General features: G+C 34.8%; 3 protein-coding genes across 9 annotated transcripts in view; 2 read left to right on the top strand and 1 right to left on the bottom strand.

Annotated features, from left to right (window-relative positions):
• Window positions 1–22,379, top strand: part of LOC127860371 (uncharacterized) — an 83,872-nt gene that overhangs the window by 9,315 nt on the left and 52,178 nt on the right. The window contains exons 2-5 of one of the 7 annotated variants that reach the window (XR_008039730.1): window positions 71–180; window positions 1,229–1,412; window positions 5,246–6,136; window positions 8,005–8,975. The exons of 4 other annotated variants lie outside the window; for them this stretch is intronic. Coding sequence is in view for 1 of the 3 variants with exons in the window: in XM_052398404.1 (XP_052254364.1) it covers window positions 1,259–1,412; window positions 8,005–8,765 (915 nt within the window). In the remaining 2 variants the exon portion in view is untranslated. Of the gene's footprint in view, window positions 1–70; window positions 181–1,228; window positions 1,413–5,245; window positions 6,137–8,004; window positions 8,976–22,379 lie in introns of those variants that run through there. 2 more of the 7 variants (XR_008039729.1, XM_052398404.1) reach the window with 2 other exon arrangements.
• The window catches only part of LOC127860369 (neutral and basic amino acid transport protein rBAT-like), a 72,353-nt gene that overhangs the window by 23,818 nt on the left and 26,156 nt on the right, over window positions 1–22,379 (top strand). The gene's annotated exons all lie outside the window — the stretch shown is intronic.
• On the bottom strand, window positions 12,423–16,365 carry LOC127860376 (ubiquitin-fold modifier-conjugating enzyme 1-like). The gene is made up of 4 exons (XM_052398411.1): window positions 16,201–16,365; window positions 15,935–16,011; window positions 13,932–14,022; window positions 12,423–13,540 (listed from the first exon to the last, which is right to left on the bottom strand). Exons 1-4 carry the CDS (start codon window positions 16,348–16,350, stop codon window positions 13,454–13,456), a joined length of 405 nt encoding a protein of 134 aa, XP_052254371.1. The 5' UTR covers window positions 16,351–16,365; the 3' UTR covers window positions 12,423–13,453.

Here is a 22,379-nt window from a genome sequence, read left to right as displayed (position 1 = left end):
ATCTATGCTATTTTTGTCTGATGGAGTAAATAGTTCTTTTAGTCGCTTTGTCGATATATCAATATTTTAGGCACAGCTGTTGCCTTGGTTGTGTACAGTTGGCGTAAACAAGCCGTCGTTTCAGCAGCAGAATTGTTGCCTAACTTTAATGCATCGCATTCCAATCCGCAAGGTATCAAGGTCAGTTTGCGGTCAGTTGCAGAAATCTTTATATAAACGCCATCTCGTAAACATTGTGCACTTGAAGTCTGTTTTGATCAGAAAGATACTAAATAAAGATATTCGGCGATATTATTGTGGTATGTCAATCATCGATTTTTAATATGTTTTCAACATTTGCATGATAAGTACCAATTTTGATAAAATTAATTAGAAATATTTATCCATTTAGACCAGTTTATTAAGCATGAGCACAATAATTCACTATACTATAATTATGCAATTAAATAAGATTCGAGTATTGCCGGCTGACCTATATACACTTGTTTATTTTCATGTTTCTTGTGTGTTTCTATTCTGTAAATATAGATATCTGAGTAATAATATCACATAAAGCAAAATAAGCCACGAAATCTGGCGCAACACCCCGTAATTGATTTGCTTGTGATGTAGCTAAGAACTGCATCTGCTACTTTTTATCTCATAGAGATAACTTTTGATCGTTCATAAACATCGACCACAATCAACGCCATATATCTTTTTTAAAGATATTTCTTGTTTCTTTTAACATCGATAATGATTATGATAGTTGTTAATAAATATATATTGTGAAAGATAAATGATTTCTATATATTTCTTAGATAATATAATCTTTGTATATTGGACATATTAATAAGAATAATATATATATATACTTAGGTAATTACTCAACATATTTTAATAGAGTGGAATTCCAACTACGCCAATTTTCAGAAATAATGAGAAAACCTGCAATGTAAATATTCATATAAACATTCAATTGTTATAATTCATGCAATATACCAAGTCTATTACGCAACCTGTGATGTATTTTGTTCTCCTCTAATCAATCAAATTGTAGATGATACACTTAAAAGTGTAAAATTTAGTGTTCTGCAAAAGGTACTCACTAAACAATTGAATAATTGTTAGGCTCTCCTGTCATTTACATCCACAAGAAAGGTAAAATAGCCCCTACTATCCCAACATTTTTTTATAACATCCCTACATGTATATATATATATATATTATATATTTTTTTTTTTCACAGGCTGTTGGAAACGTGTCGTTCTAAAGCAAGATGTCAACAATGGAAGACAAATTTTCCCACCTGCCAGATATAAGTACCACACAGCCAGATCGGCTTATCAAATATCGAGTTAGTGATGATGGGTTTGCAGCGGAGGTTCTCTTGCCAGGATTTTCCTACACAGACTTTGATAGAAAAATTGGAGGTATAGTTATTATGGGATTAAGATTCAACGTTGCATTTGCCTGTGCTGTGGTGCATTGATCCTACAAAGCATAACATGAAAATAAGGTTATTATGAGTCAATTAGTTTTATGCTAGTTTATTATTTCCATCAGGCCTTTGGCAATGTTGAGTTCTTGTTTTTGCTTTTTACTTATTGTAAAATATCAATATCGATTGTATGATATAAACAATTTAGCTTTAATATAAGCCTGATAGTCTGAGATTTTCTTCTCGCCCAAATATTGTTGGCCTCTGCCTTATGCCCTGGTTAAGGTTAATGTACAACATCACCATTTCACTGTTTCTGCTACATGTATTCAATTGAAGCTTCACACATGTGTTTACTACATGTATTCAATTGAAATTGTACACATGTCATTTTGGGTCATTATTGTAGGTCCCAAGTTTCATAATTCTGACCTACAATTTGGCATTATAATGCCTCTTTTTGAACTGTTTAATGCATACAGCAACTCCATGTCTCTATGTTTACTACACAGGTTGATATAAATATTGCATAATTATGTACCTTAAAGGGACTGTCCAACAGATTAAAACGTCGTTTGACACGAATCGATATTTTGGGAAACTACGAGGATTGCTTATATAGCTAAAAAATACCTCTGGATTTGACGTGAGCGTGGATGGTCGAGTAGTAAAGTCTGGAGACATTTTACTCCAAGCTTCCATGACTAGGGGTCAGTGGTTCGAGCCCTGTGGAGGTTAACGTTTTTTCTTCTTTTTTAAAATTGTATTCTTATTGTTTACTGGAGATTTTTTGTTTAAATGTTTAAATTTATCAATATAAAGCATTTAAAGCAGTTAATGACAAGCTTTAATACATGCCAAAATCTGTTGGACGGCCCCTTTAAAGACCAATAATATTGATCAGCTTTTCAGCATGATAATGCCTCTTCTTGTATTGAAAAATGTCTGGTTATGGGCGCATGCAAGTTTAAGTATAAAGTTTGCCTTCAGTCATCACATATCTCTGTAACTACTAAAGATATCTGATTGAAACTTCACACATGTCTTTAAGATCATCATGCAAAGTAATAGCCCAAAGTCAATAGCCCTGATCTGCAATTTAGCAATAAAAGGCCTCCTTTGTAATATAAAATGTATGTTATTTTTTGCTTGCAAAACTCTGTTATTCTTTGTCTACAACAGATATTGAAATATAACTTACCATGCTGTGTTCATTGTTTTTATACAGTAACACACCAAAACATATCACTTTGACCAGCCTTTAAGTATGATTTTGTGGCTTTTTGTACTTTAAAAATCAGGTTAAGCTTTGGGTGCAAGTTAATATTTTAAGTGTCCAAACTGCTACAGATATTCAATTGAAACTGTGAGGTCACTGATAAAGGCCCATAACTATGAGCTGCAAAGTAGCAGAATTATGTCCCTTATTGTGCACTTTTTACTAAGGAAATTTAGGTTAGCGTTTGCAACAACTGGTATCTTTGGCTGACATGCAGGCTTAACATGGGGTTGCATTTGGGGATGGTTGGATAAAGATAAGGGTCACTGTTGCTACAAAAAGATATAAAAGAAGCTCAATAATGTTAGTTGGAATTGAAATATAAGCTTAAATGTTGTGTGCTATTAGGTTACAGGCATTTGAAATTAAAAATAATTTTTTTAATGTGTTTTTGTCCAATATCTTTAGTTTGGACAGAGGTATTGTGCTGCAATCATGTTTGTACCCTTAGGTGGAATTGCATTTTGGGTCAGTTGTGTTAAGGTCCTTTTTACTTAAGTTATTATGGAGGTATTATGCTGTGATTCTGTGTGTATGTACTGCACATTCATGTCTTTGCTATGAAACTACCTTTAATTGAACTAAATTAATTGATAAAACATCTAGTTTAAAATCAAGTTTCTTTGCATGATCAAATGTCATGTTTTTATTTAAACAAGAGCATCGCATAACGGGTGTCACGCTCGGTTGCGGGTGCAGTTTTTAATAAATGAAAGCTTGTAAGAATTTTGTTTTGTTTGAGAGGTAACAGTGTCCTTGACCTTTACCCTAGTGACCCAAAAAAGGGTGTGGCATGTAGAACTCATCAAGGTGCAGCTACATGTGAAGTTTCAAAGTCGTAGGTTGAAGCACTTTGATTTAAGAGCCAATGTTCAAACCTTAACAAAATGTAAAGTTTTTAGCACGACGCGGACGGCAGACGGGGGACGACGAGCTGGCTATGACAATACCTCGGGTTTTTCTCCGAAAACAGCCAAGCTAAAAATTACATCTTTAAGTTTATATATACTATATAACTATACCGACAAATATTCAACTTGAAATATATCTTTGTCGTCATAATATAAGGTTACCCACACAAAATGTACTATCAAAGCCAAAGAATAGTCAAGCATGCTGCGCTGTCTGGGGTGTCAGCTCTTGTTTCTTTTAATTTATTAGCAGTTGTGTTATTAAGTAATCTTAATTGTGATAGAGCTAATGTTGGTTAAGCTTCTGTGTCAAAGATTTGTAGAAATATTATTGGATCTTTAAGCATATGTGTATATATTAAAGAATAGTATGTGTTGAAAAACAGAATTTTGTTTGAGAACAAAAGGTAGGACTAGATTGCTGTCATACATCATATGTACCTTATGTGCTTGGTTCAGTTGTAACAAGTGATGTTTTGTAAAAGTATATATGCATTAAAGAAATGTTTGTTTCTTTTTGACAGGGAAACTAAGCCTTTGGTCTGTGGCTAAAATGATGGAAAGCATAAGAGTTTTGGCATTACGGAAATTAATAGACAGCACATTATTTTCCCTTGGAGATTCCACGATATTTCTTGCAAGAAGCATGCTTGAACTCTCACCCTTGCTGCAATCTGATTTTTACCTGTATCAAAATGGCTTTAGCTTTCAGCAACCCATGTTGTTTCGGTTTTATTTGTCACATATGGGTGAAACCTCCTTTACCCATGTGACAGAATGGACTGATTTTCAAACAAAAAAATCTCTTGGGCGGTTCATTGTAAAATCTGTGTACATCAGCACAGTAACTCGAAGACCTAAGCAACTGCCCACCAATTTCGTTCCTGGAGGAGCTAGATATCTTCAATCAGTTGAGAGTAAAACAAATCTTGAAAAACTTGAACCCGTTTACATTCCAAGTAATGCTTTTAAGCATCCAATACAAGTCCGCTATTCCGATTGTGATATCAATAACCATGTGAATCAGGCTAGCTATTTGAGCTATTGTTTACACAGTGGCACAGCTGCAGCTGTCAAAGGCCAATTGAAGCATTTTAAACAGAATATAGAGGCATACCCTATTAAAAGTATAGATATCCAGTACCTGGGAGAAGTGCTTGTGGGTGACAATGTGAATGTTTGTCTTTGGGAAGCTGAAAAAAAAACCTGGAGAGCTTATGTTTGCCATTAATGTAAATGAAAAGATAGTGTTCACAATGGTCATGAAAATTCACCAAAACATTCAAATGTCATCAAAAATTTGATATAAGAGCAACACAAGTTTGTGCTTGTGCAAAATCACCAAACATTTTCAATGTAAAAAGGCCATTTTAAATGAAGAATACTTCTATAAACTATGATCTACATTAGATCTTGTAGTAATGTACTGATATGAATGGAATGTGTATCATATTATAATGATTGAATAGGTTACACTTAATTTTTCTAACCTGCCATCAATGCTGCACAACCGTTCATTACTGGTATAACACTGAATAAACAGAAGATACTCAATAATCATATAGAACTTGATACAATCAGACAAGCATAGCGTCTTCTTGTAATTTTAACGCAACATATCCTTCTCTTAATTAGGGCGACTATTCATGTGGAGCCTGGCTAAACTGATAGAGGCAGTGCGTTGGCAAGGACTTAAACATGGGTTCATACACTACCCCCGTATGTGTCATGGAACAAATCTAGGCCTGTTCGTCGTGGGCCAGTGGTTCAAGATCAGTGAAAATCTGCATGATTTACATAACTATGACAATAGCTATGGCATTGACAAGCCTCTACGTTTTATTCAATACGTGTCAAATGTAGGCAAAAGTTCATTTTCATTTGTCCTCGATTGGATTGAAAGAGGTAATGGGGAGATTTTGGTGAGAGTGATCACGAACATAGTACTTGTTAACTTGCAAACAAGAAGACCAGAAACATTACCCGAATATTTTTTTATCGGTCTTAATGACCATTTGAAACTGGCTGAAGCTGTACTGCAAACTACTGAATGGAATAGAAAAATGCCACTCGAGGACTTGAAAATGTCATACAGGGTTAACATAAAGGTACTTCATAGTGACGTGGATATGTATGGACATGTGAATCAGGCCACCTACTTCAAGTGGTGCTCAGACGCTACCAGTGAGGCTGCAAAGAGTGGACACCTACCACGGTTTACCAAGCATATAGAGCGGTACAGTGTTAAGGAGGTGCAAGCCATCTATAAGGGGGAGGCTCTGGCCAATGAAGTTGTGACAGTGGCGGTGCAGAGAAATGGTGAAGAGGATAATGTGGTGACGTGTGCAATAGAGAACAAAGGAAATGTAATTTTCACAATGAAAATGTCTTTGTATGATAAGCCTGCAGTGAGTGTTGATCAACATTTGGAATCAAAACTTTGAATCATTTGAAGTGTGAAATATTTGGCTGTCTTTTTCTAGTGGAGTATCTTGTACTCAATAGCATCCATTATTTACATAAAATGTATGTATGCATGTATGGACTCTGGTGGTGGATATTAAATAATTGAAGAGAATATTTTATCATTATTGAAAAATTCAGCGCACAATCTATTGACTTATATTTGTATTGCTGGATATTATTAATTTTTTGTTGCTGTTTATATGTATGAATGGTTTTGTCTGGAAGTAATGAAAGCACTATAGGAAAGTATAGAAAATAAGACAAAAGATTGTTGTTTAAGTCTTTAAGAATATATAAATTATAATACAAAGTAACTTTTTTGGAATTAATTGATGAGCTTTGCCAAAGACCAGAATGATACTAGTGTTGTCACTGGACAAATTAGAGTGATCAATATATATTTAATAACTTACTGTATACAGTATAAACAAGATTTTTTTTAATTAAATACAAATGTTATTTCAAATTGTGTTTTAATATGCACCTTGAAAATTGCATTCAGGTAAAAGGCATATTTCATACTTCAATATCCTAGCCTAAAAAATAATTATTATCTGAGCATTTTCAACAAAAAATGTACACACTTTTATCCTCTGCGTAATGGTGAAGTACTGAATAAAATATCAGAAATATAAATAATGTCAAAGATGTCGCACTCAAAACTATAAAAATGATATCAACTTTTTACATCATGGTATATGTAAAAAAGAGTTAAAAAAAGAAAATTACTTATTTTGCTTATTTTAATTTAAAGTCTATTTCATGTTTCTTGTATTCGAAATTGATATGAACACTTGAATTTATAGCAAATAGATAAAATATTAATTTAAAAAAAATCATGTCGTATAGAAAATTGATGGTTGAATGTTAAACTGTTTTATTTGATTTTGAAATGTTTAGCAGCAATTACAGTTTGTTCTTTCAACTTTATTTAAAACTTTAACTTTGTATGTTAGCTTCATTACATCAAAAGGTTAAGACCCTATGCAGATCTAAAAATACCTCCCACTGTGAGGATTGAATTCGCTATCTTTTGGTTGTTAGGCAGAAACCATAGCAAATATGCCAATGGCAGCCAGATTGTCTGCTTGGCAAGAATGTACATGATTCTCTAAATGAATCTAATACTAGTACATAGTTACAGAAACCGTTGTTCAGCTAGTATCGTGTCAGCTAAAGAAATCAGTGCAACTGTGTAAATGGTTTTATTAGGGCTAAGTTTCTGGACAATTTTACAGCCCATTTTCATCATATGGCTGTGTACAATTGGATAATGTTAGTTCTGGCTACCATAACTTTAAATGTAGCTTTTTATTTTTTACTTGCGCGACCATAACTTTAAATGTTGCTTTTTATGATTTTTTACTGGCGCTACATGTACTTTATCAATACTATTATAAACAGTTCGCTGAAGTTTCTTTAGCTAGGATAATGTACAGAGTTGTTTATGTTAATTCAATGTTACAAATTTTATTACATTATGTTTTTATTGTGAACAAAATAGGGATGCTAAAACAATTCACAAGTATTTGGTAAACAATGTCTAAATGTTTTAGGCTTAAGTTTAAACTTCACAGACCATTTTTACAAAGCTTTTGAAGGACAACTTAAAGAAATTCTATAGATTTAAGAAAAGTCTGTAAATAAGCTACTTGAAATTCCCTTATGAGATCTCGATAGATAACAATACTTTCAACAAAAAAATAAATGTGTCAAATTAATAATATTGTATCATTTTTTTGTCAAAAAGATATTGGCTTTTACAGGGAAATTTAGAAAATGTTCTGAAGTATTTCCGTCAGTACATGTTAAGATTTCCCCAAAGAGCTTTGTGAATACTGGCCCTGAGCAACTAGAAAGAGAGCAACATTAAAAAACAATAAAGAAATCCATGGTTAAATATTGTGCATGGTATTTTCCTTTTTCAGGGAAACTCAATCTTTGGTCTGTGGCTATGGTTTTCCAGTGCATTCGATACACAGTGCTTGAGAAAGGTTTTGGGCATTTCAATAGACTTAAAGATGCAAATCACTCGATATTCATGGCGGGAACCTCATATGAGTTCACAGATAAAGGAAATGCACTCAGAACACTGAATCTGTGGGGACTGAAGCAGCCAATGATAGCTAGGCTTAGGATAATTCATGCTGGAACATCATCCTTTACATTTGAAATCAATTTAAATTTACACAAAACAGGAGAATCGCTGATAACTTCATGCATGACATTTGTGTATGTTGATTATAGAACACGCAAATCGGTTTCATTCCCTGACTGGTACAATACAGTGAAACCAAAGCAGATCTTTCTACAAGCACCTTCTAGACTGGTTACTCCTTTGGTTCCTCAAGATGCCTTCAAGTTTGAGGTCTTTGCAGCTTTTAGTGACATGGATTTCAATGGGCATGTAAACCAGTCTGTGTATGTGAAATGGTGCACCGATGCAGGAACAGAGGCTGCAATCAAGGGCCATTACTCTGGTTTCTCAGGCAATATTGGAAGATATCCAATAAGCAAATTTAAAGTAAAATATATTGGAGAAGGATTTGTGAATGACAAATTTGAGATCTGCACTTGGCAAGATAAAGTGCAACCACTTAGACTGCACTTTGTGTTTATTAAAGACAGGGTTGTTAATATTGTTGTGGAATTGTGCTTTAAATCACTAGAAATTGATGCTAAGTTATAAACATTTGTAACAAATGCCATGCAACCTGGGAATCAATTACCATAAAAAATTTCATTTATCTGATTTGTTTATTTAATATGCACCAGTTCTCTTGCACCCTGTCCCTTAGGACCTTCACCATGGCTTTTTTATCAGATAGTTGTATAGCACATTGTATAAGTAGTTGAAATAAATACATGTATGAAAAATATAATAAATGATAAAGTTACAGTCCATAAACGTCTTATTACCAAATTTGCCAATGGGACTGTGACAATTATGAGTGTGACAATCACCTTTAAGGTAGGGAGACAACTTCACAAGTCTTACAAATGACCGAAATTATGGCTTGCATAAGGGTCAAGTTTTTTTAGTATTCATCAAATAGTGCTTAGTTATGGCTTAGACAAGAATTTTAAGCAGTTTTATTTCAGAATGAGCCCTTTGACCTTGCAGATAGGGAGACAGGTGTAACTTTGTGACAAGTGTTCTTATGATGGTGGACATTGTGGCAAGTTATTTCTTAATCCAATATGAACATGGCATGGCTAACACAAGAAACTTCAGACTGAAGGACAGTGCAACTGGTGCATGCTGCCTACTTAGAAGAGGTGCATCAAAAGCATCTGAGCAAGTTATATGATTGGCCAAAAACTGTGTCTTTCAGAGTATTGTCTATGTTTCACTAAATCCATATAAGGAAAAGTGTCCCCCTGCCCCAAGAGGACCACCTTTTCAAAGAGATGGAAGCATTTTCAAATTTTGTTTGAATATCATAAGAACAAAATTAATGGTCTGAGAAAGTTTTATGATGCACTTCTAGAGTATTCTCACGATATGAGTAAAGCCATAAAAGACAATCCGCCCAGCCCCCTGACAGCCATGATTTTCAGTGAACAGGAACCATTTTCAAACTCAAATCAGAGTTTGTTAAAACAAATGTCTGAGCAAAGTTCATGATGCTTCAACAAAGAATGTGACTTCTGCAGTGTTCACAATATTGCAATAAATTCATATAAGGAAAACTGCCCCACTCCCCAGAGAGGCCATGTATTCCATTGGACTGAAACAATTTTCAAACTCTGTCGATGTATCATTAGAACAAATATTCTGAGCAAGTATCTTTAATATTTATTTAGTTAAGCCAAGTGACCAATTTTGAACAGATTTGACTCAGTTTTGAACTCCACAGAGATACCATTAGGACTAATTGTCTGACCAACGTTGATGCAAATTAGTAAAAAATTGTACACAAGGTAAATGTTGATAACACAGCATAGCATGGACTATGAATAGTTGACAAAAGGTGATCACAAAGCTCACCATGAGTGCATTGTGCTCTGGTTAACTAAACATATCTTAACCATTTTGTAATCCAACAAATAATGATTTTCAATAAACGAGTTGTATTAATGAATTTAGTTAGAAAATGCTTTTGATTTATCTTTTTCCACTCAACTGTTTTCTGTATTTAAACATTGTAAATTAGCCTCTGAGTGAATATTGGCTTTTCTATAGTGTACTATAAAGGTGCTTTCACAAGTGTAACTGTGTATACATCGCATGACCAATCAACAAGCTCATTCAAGAAAATTGGATTAAAAATCATCCTGCTCTTAACCTTTCTGGACTCGGAAGCAGAGTAAAAATGGCTGCATGCAACCAGCATAAAACCAGAAAAGCCTGCAAGTAACTAAAAGTCTGTTCAGGTTTTACGCTGATTGTTGCTCATCAGAATCTGAGGGTTTGCAATGAAGGCTTAAAAATTTGAGTTTAGTACGAAAGGTCTTAACTTTAATTTAATTTTTTCAGGGACTAACAGGGTCAAGGTGAGTTCATGTATCTGAAAGTAAAGGGGTTAATGAACAAGAGGGCCTGAAAAGCCCTAAGTCGCTCACCTGAGATAACAAGATATTATTAGGACAAATCTTCTGACCAAGATTCACGAAGATAGGAAAATAAATGTGGCCTCTATAGAGTGTTAACAAGGTTTTACTATAGCCATATAAGTAAAAATGCCCCGCCCCCTGGCAGCCATGATTTTCCACCAACAGGCATCATTTTTGAACTCATCCAAGATATTATCCGGGTGAATCTTCTGACCAAGTTTCATGAAGATCGGACAGTAAATGTGGCCTCTTGAGTGTTAACAAGATTTTACTATAGCCATATAAGGAAAAATGCCCCGCCCCTTGGAAGCCATTTTTTTCAAGCAAACATAATTATTTTCGAACTCATCCAAGATATCATTGAGACCAATCTTCTGACCAAATTTCATGAAGATTGGACAATAAATGTGGCCTCTAGAGTGTCAACAAGGTTTTACTATAGCCATATATAACCATATAAGGAAAAATGCCCCGCCCCTGGTGGCCATGTTTTTAAAGCAACCAAATCCATTTTCACACTCATCCAAGATATCATTGGGACAAATCTTCTGACCAAGTTTCATGATGATCGGAAAATAAATGTGACCTCTAGAGTGTTAACAAGGTTTTACTATAGCCATAATTATAAGGAAAATAGCCCCGCCCCTGTGGTGGCCGTGATTTTCAACCATCCGGCATCATTTATGAACTCGTCCAAGATATTATTGGGATGAATCTTCTGACTGAGTTTCATGAAGATCAGACTATAAATGTGGCCTCTGGGTGTTAACAAGATTTTACTATAGCCTTATATACATGTAGCCATATAATGAAAAATGCCCCGCCCCTTGGCGGCCATGTTATTCAAGCAAACGTAACCATTTTCGAACTCATCCAAGATATCATTAAGATAAAGCTTCTGACCAAATTTCATCAAGATTGGACAATAAATGTGGCCTCTAGATTGTTAACAAGGTTTTTCTATAGCCATATAAGGAAAAATGCCCCGCCCCCCTGGCGGCCATGTTTTTCGACCAACCGGCATCATTTTCGAACTTGAACAAGATATTATTCGGATGAATCTTCTGAACAAGTTTCATTAAGATTGGACAAAAATGTGGCCTCTAGTGTTAACAAGATTTACTATAGCCATATATAGCCCTATAAGGAAAAATGCCCCGCCCCTTGACAGCCATGTTTTTCAAGCAAAGGTTACCATTTTTGAACTCATCAAAGATATCAGTGGGACAAATCTTTTGATCAAGTTTCATGAAGATCGGAAAATAAATGTGGCCTCTAGAGTGTTAACAAGGTTTTACTAAAGCCATATTAGGAAAAATGCCCCGCCCCTGGCAGCCATGTTTTTCAACCAACCGGCATCATTTTCGAACTCATCCAAGCCAAGATATTATTGGGATGAATCTTCTGACCAAGTTTCATGAAGATCAGACAATAAATGTGGCCTCTAGAGTGTTAACAAGATTTTACTATAGCCATATTTAGCCATATTAGGAAAAATGCCTCGCCCCTTGGCAACCATGTTTTTCAAGCAAACGTAACCATTTTCGAACTCATCCAAGATATCATTGAAACCAATCTTCTGACGAAATTTCATGAAGATTGGACAATAAATGTGGCCTCTAGAGAGTGCACAAAACAAATGTTGACGTTGCACAACGGACAACGCACGACGGACAACAGACAAAAGGCGATCACAAAAGCTTACCATGAGCACGTTGTGCTCAGGTGAGCTAAAAACCCATTTATTAAACATAAAAAAGCTTCTAGTAAATAAACAATTTCACGGAAGAAGGTTTAACATTTTTATTGAGTGCAATCATGCCAAAATGAATACATTAAAAATTAAAATGTCAAAAAGTATATAACATAAAACTATGATATAAATACAATTAACAGTTTACATAATATCACTAAATGCTGTAGAACAGGCATGATAGTCATTAATTCTTTTTTCTTACAAAACAAATAAATTACAAGGGGCAATTTTGTCACAAAACCAGGTTTTCAATTTGAAAAAAAAAAGTCTGATAAAGGGAGACAATTCAAAATTTGTGTTGTTACTGATTGTTCCTAGTTACCCCCCCTTGTGTCAAATTCAATCTATTTTTAGTCGTGGCGACCTTGATTTCAACCAAATCATAAAATCCCAATAATATGTGCCAGGGCACTTGGTGACAATTATTTTGTGAAAGTTTCATTGAACTCCGTTGAGAAATGAAGGAGGAGTTGCGCTCAGAATAATTGTTTCGCCCGCCAACATTTACCAATCTTATAACCAATTGTTTTTTTCCTTCGGAAAACCTTGTTAAAAACAACAATTAATTTGATGCATAACATGTATTCTATGTTCTTAAAACATAATGGCCAAAACATCTTTCATGTGACATATCTACACCAATTAATATTTTATTAATCAAAGCAAGCAGTGTTTTTGATTTTTTAATTCACATGATTCATTTAACTATGAAGTTCATTTTTACTAGTTACTTTTTTCTTTATTACTGTAATTGTTTCATAGAGTTTGTACTTTGCTCTCAAGAACTGAGAAATCAAATGGATTTACACAAGTTTTAAATGACTATTTGTTTAAAAATCAAATACATGCACTGTAACAAATTAAATTCAGTCACTGTTGACCCTAACACACGCTCAAAAGTCTTATTTAAGAACCTTGCAAAAGTATAAAAAGTTTTTTTTCTACAAGGTTGCACACTCAGTTGTGGCCGTGTGCACACACATTAATTAGCATAAATATTGTTTTGAAGGCAGTTTAAATCAATGAATGATTAAGTGTGGTCTATGAGTGAGAATTTAATATTATCAATTTGAAGCACCATCCGTTGATTTGTGAGTAATGATGCCCTTTTCTACCAAGTCTGGTATTTCCACTGCGAGCCATGGACCCAACTGAAAAACAGAGTTGTACAAGTATTTTGTGTGCATGCATTTACTTAAAAATATATAGACAACACCACCATTTAATGTTGTCTGAGATATTCTGGCAAACATAGGTAAGTTAACAAGTTTATTGATTTACTTTTTACATGCTGATTAACTCACAAACCAATTAAAACGTAAAAAAGACGAACAGAAAAAGTTTTCTTATTTGTTTTTAATACTATGTAAACAAAGCACGATCACTAAAACTATGTGATTGTACCCTAATAAACTAAATTAACAACAGATCAAATAGGCTTATATTGAAAGTAAGAAAACTTGATAATCATTTGAAAACAATTAAACATATATCACAGGTAACAAATACATTAATGAAAACAGTTTGTATCTTGTTACTTACACCTAGCGACATTGCATGTGCAATTCCAAACTTTGGAACATTTTTTGCCCACAGTGGCTTAAAATGATCTGTCATGCATATCCGACCTCCTCTGAAAACAGATTGAAACATTTCTGTATATCATGATGAACCTTGAGTGTTCCTTTCCGGCATCATTTAATTATAAACAATTTGGTCTTGATTGATTGATTTATTTGAATTTTAAACTTAAATCTATGTACATCATTTGACTAAGACAGTTATTTGTTATCAAACAAGATCTTTTACTTGTAAGTTTGTGTAGTAGAGTCAGCAACAACCAGAGCTTTGTCACAGACGTGACGTATAGCCCCACGTTCCGCATTGACACAGACTATTTTGCATGCTGTCTTCACAAAACAAGAGAATCAAATTAATGGTGATTTTTAAGTATTATAATGCCATAATCATTAATGGCCATTTCGACCCTTGAACTCTTGAATTCTTTTGACGACATGTCGTCCAAATTTGTGGCCATTTTTTTACTTTTGAACTCCAAGTGTGACCTAGACCTTGAAGTTATCGGCATAATTCTTTCGATGACACATCGTCCAATGATAGTGAACAAATGTACTGGGTATTTTAAAAATCTCACAATAAATGACATAGTTATGGCCCGGACAAGATCATTTATGGCCATTTTTGACCATTGAACTCACAGTATGACCTTGACGTTGCAGATATCGACGTAATTCTTTCACGCAACACTGTCCAATAATGAACAAATGTGCCAAATGATTTTAAAATCTCACAATGAACAACATAGTTATGGCCCGGACAAGCTCATTTATGGCCATTTTTGACCTTTGAACTCAAAGTGTGACCTTGACCTTGGAGTTATCGACGTAATACTTTTGCGCGACACACCGTCCAATGAAGGTGAACAAATGTTCCAAATGATTTTAAAATCTCACAATGAACGACATAGTTATGGCCTGGACAAGCTCATTTATGGCCATTTTTGACCTTTGAACTCAAAGTGTGACATTGACCTTGGATATAATTCGACGTAATTCTTTGGCGCGACACATCGTCCAATGATGGTGAACAAATGTGCCAAATGATTTTAAAATCTCACAATGAACGACATAGTTATTGCCCAGACGAGCTCATTTATGGCCATTTTTAATCTTTGAACTCAAAGTGTGACCTTGACCTTCGAGATATTGACGTAATTCTTTCATGCGACACACCGTCCCATGATGGTGAACAAATTTGCCAATGATTTTAAAATCTCACAATAAATGATAAAGTTATGGTCCGGACAAGCATTTGACCCTTGAACTCCATGTGTGACCTTGACCTTAGAGATATCAACATACTTTTTTTCACGCGACACAACGTCCCATGATGGTGAACAAATGTACCAAGTTATTTTAAAATCTAACGATAAATGACATAGTTATGGTCCAGACAAACTTTCGGTTTAAAACACACTAAGTGACCCTGTGACCTAGTTTTTGACCCGGCATGACCCATATTCAAACTTGATCTATACATCATCAAGATACAACTTGTGACCAAGTTTGGTGAAGATCGGATGAAATTCGTGACAGACCGACAGACCAACAAAGTGACTCCTATATAGCATATTATGTTTGCATATACAACAATTATTTTGCATCAAGAAAATAAATTAATCCCTCTTGTTATTTCTTTCTATTTTTCGTGCATTATGAAGGAAATGAGATCCACATGCATCTCAGGCTGTGTTATATGAGGTCCCTGAGTGTGTCAAAGCACTCCTATCTAAATTCTGACAGGACTCATGGGACTTCTTTTTTACTGAAAGGCATTTAAAACTAATGAATGCCATATTGTGCTGAAAGTCTTATATGGTGACCACTAAACAAGCTCACATGCTCCTGCAAGGGGGATTGATCCAGCGTCGCCTGGATGAGAAATGCTTGTTCCATTCACTGCCCTAACTAGAGAGCACTTTTTATCTAGGCACACTGTGACAACTATTTTATTGATTACTGTACCTGTACATTTTTGCTGTTTTACCATCCAACTCTGGCAATGCTATTTCTGGAGCAGTTGTAGGGTAGGTGACAGGTATCTGTAACATTAAGGGAAACATGTATATACATATTTTTTTGTTAATACATTTTTTAAGGGGAACATCTTCCCAATGATGTCACTGAAATTCTTTCTTGTTCAAGGTAAAACTGAATTATGGAACTGAGCTGTCAAAAGTTTTGACAATTGATAAAACTCCTTATAAAATGACAAAAAGTAAATCACTTACATCAAATTCCACATCAAATTCATACTTCAGCAGTTCATGGTAGTACCAACATTTTCCAAACCATCGAGTCCCCTCTTTGTTGGATTCAAGCCTGAACCAGTCATTGTCAGCTTGTTTGTTGTTCTGAACATACTGAAAAAACAACAACATGGGTTTTTAAGTGTTCTATATGACATTAATTAGACAAATACAGACAGAATTTATTTGTTAACATAAATGTTGCTTTGTCAGATCAATAACAAGCCCTCTTCAATAAATATTTAAGTCTAGGACGTAGGTGAAACAATGAAATTAACTTGATCAGAGCACAAACCCATAATATGTTCAAGTTCTTCCATATGTTGTGGCATGAACTACTTGTATTTACCAAAATGAACCACAAACAAGGGCTGTTTGTAAAACATGCATGCCCCCCATATGGGCTGTCCGTTGTAGTGGCAGCCATTGTGTGAATACGATTTTTGTCACTGTGACCTTGACCTTTGACCTAGTGACCTGAAAATCAATAGGGGTCATCTGCAGGTCACGATCAATGTACCTATGAAGTGTCATGATCCTAGGCAAAAGCGTTCTTGAGTTATCATCCGAAAATCATTTTACTATTTCTGGTCACCGTGACCTTGACCTTTGACCTTGTGACCTCAAAATCAATAGGGGTAATCTGCAAATCATGATCAATCTACCTATGAAGTTTCATGATCCTAGGCGTATGTGTTCTTGAGTTATCATCCGAAAACCATTTTACTATTTCGGGTCACCGTGACCTTGACCTTTGACCTAGTGACCTCAAAATCAATAGGGGTCATCTGCGAGTCATGATTAATCTACCCATGAAGTTTCATGATCCTAGGCGTATGCGTTCTTGAGTTATCATCCGGAAACCATTTTACTATTTCGGGTCACCGTGACCTTGACCTTTGACCTAGTGACCTCAAAATCAATAGGGGTCATCTGCAAGTCATGATCAATCTACCCATGAAGTTTCATGATCCTAGGCGTATGCGTTCTTGAGTTATCATTCAAAAACCATTTTACTATTTCTGGTCACCGTGACCTTGACCTTTGACCTATTGACCTCAAAATCAATAGGGGTCATCTGCGAGTCATGATCAGTGTACCTATGAAGTTTCATGATCCTAGGCCCAAGCGTTCTTGAGTTATCGTCTGACAACCACCTGGTGGACGGACAGCCTGACCGACCGACAGACCGACATGAGAGTGACCTGAAAATCAATAGGGGTCATCTGCAGGTCACGATCAATGTACCTATGAAGTGTCATGATCCTAGGAAAAAGCGTTCTTGAGTTATCATCCGAAAATCATTTTACTATTTCTGGTCACCCAGACCTTGACCTTGTTACCTCAAAATCAATAGGGGTAATCTGCAAGTCATGATCAATCTACCTATGAAGTTTCATGATCCTAGGCGTATGCGTTCTTGAGTTATCATCCGAAAACCATTTTACTATTTCGGGTCACTGTGACCTTGACCTTTGACCTAGTGACCTCAAAATCAATAGGGGTCATCTGCGAGTCATGATCAATCTACCCATGAAGTTTCATGATCCTAGGCGTATGCGTTCTTGAGTTATCATCCGGAAACCATTTTACTATTTCGGGTCACCGTGACCTTGACCTTTGACCTAGTGACCTAAAAATCAATAGGGGTCATCTGCAAGTCATGATCAATCTACCCATGAAGTTTCATGATCCTAGGCGTATGCGTTCTTGAGTTATCATTCAAAAACCATTTTACTATTTCTGGTCACCCTGACCTTGACCTTTGACCTAGTGACCTCAAAATCAATAGGGGTCATCTGCGAGTCATGATTAATGTACCTATGAAGTTTCATGATCCTAGGCCCAAGCGTTCTTGAGTTATCGTCTGACAACCACCTGGTGGACAGACAGACCGACCGACATGAGCAAAGCAATATACCCCCTCTTCTTCGAAGGGGGGCATAATCATGAATATTTAGTTTAAATAAATACATTACAGTGGTTTTTTTGGTCATATTTGGAGTTGATTGGAATTCTCCTTTTTTTGGGGGGGGGGGGGGGGGGGGGGGGGGAGTACGATTGCAAAATTCACTTAATCTATTTGTTGGCTCTATGAGATGAACATAAGCAAGTTTATGTTAAAGGCACTTTCATACTTTCATTCTCAATTTTAATAGTATTTGTGAGCCCCCCCCCTCCCCAATGAAAAGGGCCCAAGCCCCAGTCCATAATGGGGCAAAAACACTGCATGCAGCATTTAAACTGTAAATGTATGACCTAAGCTTTCAATACTATCAATTTAAAACTTAGGTTATGCATTTTAACCTATAAGCAAACAGTGCTTTAGTTCTTCTTGAATGCTTTGTGGTTGTTGAAGTACATAACTACAGCTTTAAGTTTCTATTCCTTGTGAAGGCAAAACTCATGTAATAAAGTATGTCCCACATATGTCTATAAAATTGAGTCAAATCAACCTTTACATCGCAACAAACAGAATACTTATTTAAATTGACATTAAATTGGCTGTCTTTTGTGGAGAAATACTCAAAACAATAAACTTGATGAAACAGTTTTCAAAGTGAAACAGGAAGTTTTTAAATTGGCGATTTTAACAAAAAAAAGGCACATGAACTAATTTGTTTCACTCGAAATGGTCTGATCTTATGCTGGCAGATTGACTGAAAGTTTGTAGTGAATAAAAGTGTTACTTGCATTATGACACATTGTTTATGACAGTGATTTCTTTGTTTAAAGGGACTGTCAACCGCAATTGGCGAAAACAGAAAAGTTTTTAAAAAACTTATTTTTTACAATTATTAATTTATATTGATTAAAATATCATGACTGGTATATTACATTACTTGTTAAATAAGACATGGTGTTAACAGTTAACACACAGCACAAAATAAATTGTTGCTGATTTTCCCCTGTGTTAAATATTTGGGTTAAAAAAATAGATATATTTCCAAAATCGGATTATATCTTGGCGTTTTCCATTGCATATTTGTACACATTTTCTCGAGAAGTTGTTTGATTAAATTATTCTACAAGCACAGCATATCATGTTAATTGTTTAACTTTGCGCAAAAGGGACATATTAATGTGTTTATTTATTCCAGAAAACATTTATGTGGCCCATAATACAGTGATGAAAGTGCCGCCTGGAAAGTAAACGTCAAAACCTTTACCGTCAAAAAAGTCTTAACGAGTTGAACTTCCAGTGACCCAGGCGGAAGGGTCAGAAGTAGTCCAAATAAGTAGACGTAATAATAACATGGTTTTTAATAGCAAATTGAATTAAACTCATATTTCAGTTTATCTTGTTAAATCTCTTCTTATACATAAAATTATCATTAGTTAGACATAAATGAGAACCATTACCTCTTAAATGTGCAAAAATTGGGCAAGAACACCACTTTTGTAGATTTTGAAAAAAACACGTAAACACATACATGCCAGAAATTTTAGAGATGGCTGATAAGAAGAGCACAGGTGCACTCGACTAGAAGTTATGGTTTGATAATTGGGTAGGCAATAAAGTGATTAGAAATGGTAATTTTATGCCAGACAGAGCTTGAATAGCAATTTTATTGTGAAGTTATTGAACGAACATCTTTTTTTACTAATGTCGGAACAAATTGTGTCACATAGGGACGTTATGATAAACACCCTAAAAGCAGGACTTTCCTGCCAAGATCGGACGTCTGGCATGTATGCATAAACAACACACAAAGTTTCTTAGTCAGTTACTCTTTATTGCAGCATTACTTTGAACAAGTTGTTCTTAGGTAAACAAATAAGGACTTCACATTACAATTCTATATTTTAATGATGTGAATGCCAAACATATACAAATTAAAACAAAGATATGCAGAAGACAGAGCACCGCATAAGTTAACGGGTGCCACGCTCGGCTTGGTCGCAGTTTTAAATTAATGAAAGATTGTCAGATTAAAAAAAAAAAATTGATGTCACAGTGACTTTGATCTAGTGACCCAAAAATGGGTTGTGGCGTGTAGAACTAATCAAGGTGTAGCTACATTATACATATGAAGTTTCAAGGTTGTATGTGAAAGCACTCTGATTTAAGAGACAAATGTAAAGGTTTTAACAACGACGCGGAGGGCAGACGCCGAGCTGGCTATGACAATAGACCGTTCCATAATCGATAAATTGACCGCCGCCATATTGTCAGTCACGTGACTGTCCGCCATTACACTGCTGCTAACTGGGTGCGAGACTGCGATTCCAAAAGCCAAAACGGTAGAGAATACCCGCTTAACCGTTGTCGGATAAATAAATTACTTAATGAATTAATGTGAGGCGATTATCACATTTTTGTTGTTTAAATGATTGTTTGAAGTTGAGATTGATTGTTACAAATAACATGTTTAAAATGCTTTCGTGTATTTGTTTTTTTATATCGTAATCAAGTGGTAATCATCGGCGAAAATTTGCCGGTTCAGTCGCTCATACTATGTCTTTGATTAGACTTGTTACTTTTAACGTTCACAAACAATTCACAGCATGTATTGTTGTGTTGATTTTAATAGCCGCAACATCAAGCAATTTATATTTTAATTAATACTTATTAAAGATTCTCGCGCAATTAATTACCGCTAATTGTTTGTAATTGGTCTCATGTGGTAAAAATCTACATTCCAAAATCATAACAAATTATATTAAGTATGATATGTTTGATACGCCTTCCTTTATTTTTATTGTTCTAACTGATATCAAAAGATAAAAAATTGTGGTTTGGATTTTATTTAATTTTTTTTAGATGGAATTTTGTCAGCGTTAAAAAACGAGCTTTTATCATGAGAGCAGTGATATTGATCTTGATGATATTTATGTGATTATTCGAAAGATGAAGAGGAAGTGTGATCTATGTGATATATCTATATTTTCATCTGTGAATCATTTAACAGCTATAAAGCTAAAACAATACTAAAAAAATGTATTTTATAGTCTTTGAAGTACGCAAACATATGGATACGACAACAAAGGTTTAGTCAATTATCCACACAAAAAAACTCCGAAAAAAAATACCTAAATAATATTTCAAAAATATATTATTAAGCGCCAAACGAATTATTAATACATTTACTTGCAACTTTAAAAACACCGCATAAGCATCAAATTAAAGATAATCTGAAGACTGAAAGGCCGACAATTTGGCACAACAAAGAGATCTATGCATAAGCCGTAATATTTTTTGCAGAAAAGCTTCAATAAATTACAATAGGTAATACATCTAATTATAAAAATATAATTATGAATGGCATGAGTACGTTAGTGTAATAAACACGTGAGTAATAGAAAGTATAAGGGGTGCATTGAAATAAACGTACTACAAAGCCCTATTAAAAGCGAAGTGCATGACAGTATTAACATGTAATTTTAATTTGATGGGTTTTGTACAGAGAATGACGCTATTGAGGAATATTAACATACAACTGAAAAACACAACTTTACATGATGTCAATTTGAACTGTGTATTCATGTATATTGAAAACTCGTTACTAGTGAGTATGATTGGCAAATATCTAACATTTTTACACACATATAGTCTATATTAATATTTTTTTAAACATTATTTACCCCCGTTCGTGTTAAATGTAATTTCTTGTTTTTATGATGTCGTTCGTGCATTGCCGTAACATTAAATCTTCATACGAATAAAGGTAGTTTTAATTAACCGATACCCCCTAAATACGTTAAATGTTTATGTTTTTAGGAATTTCTATAAATTATCAAATACTTTTTTCATAATTAAACCGGGGATTAATCGGGCTAGTATCTTTGGCGGTGTACAATTTCTGATATTCTATATTGGACATAACTTTTAATTTGTACATATGTAACATATCTAATGAACGCAACTGTTAATATGTCGGAGGTAAAATATTAAACCAAATGACTGCTTAATACTACCAAAAGAGAAGACATGGTGGCATCATAAATTGTGTTTAATGACCAGACTGTCCATCTGCCACCCAGTGTGGTTATGACACCCCGGATACGCCATGTTGTTAGTTAAGTCTGGATAATATCTGATCAAAACGAGATAATCGGATTATGCAGAACAAAGGGCAATTAACACTGGAATGCAAGGATTACGCGATTTTAAGATTGATGCATATATTCAATTGATAATATTGCATTTAGTTTTAAAT

Source organism: Dreissena polymorpha, chromosome 15, assembly GCF_020536995.1.
Source record: "Dreissena polymorpha isolate Duluth1 chromosome 15, UMN_Dpol_1.0, whole genome shotgun sequence".
Lineage (NCBI taxonomy): Eukaryota > Metazoa > Mollusca > Bivalvia > Myida > Dreissenidae > Dreissena > Dreissena polymorpha.
The sequence above is the reverse complement of the archived record's forward strand: the minus strand, read 5'-3'. Positions and strand labels throughout refer to the sequence as shown.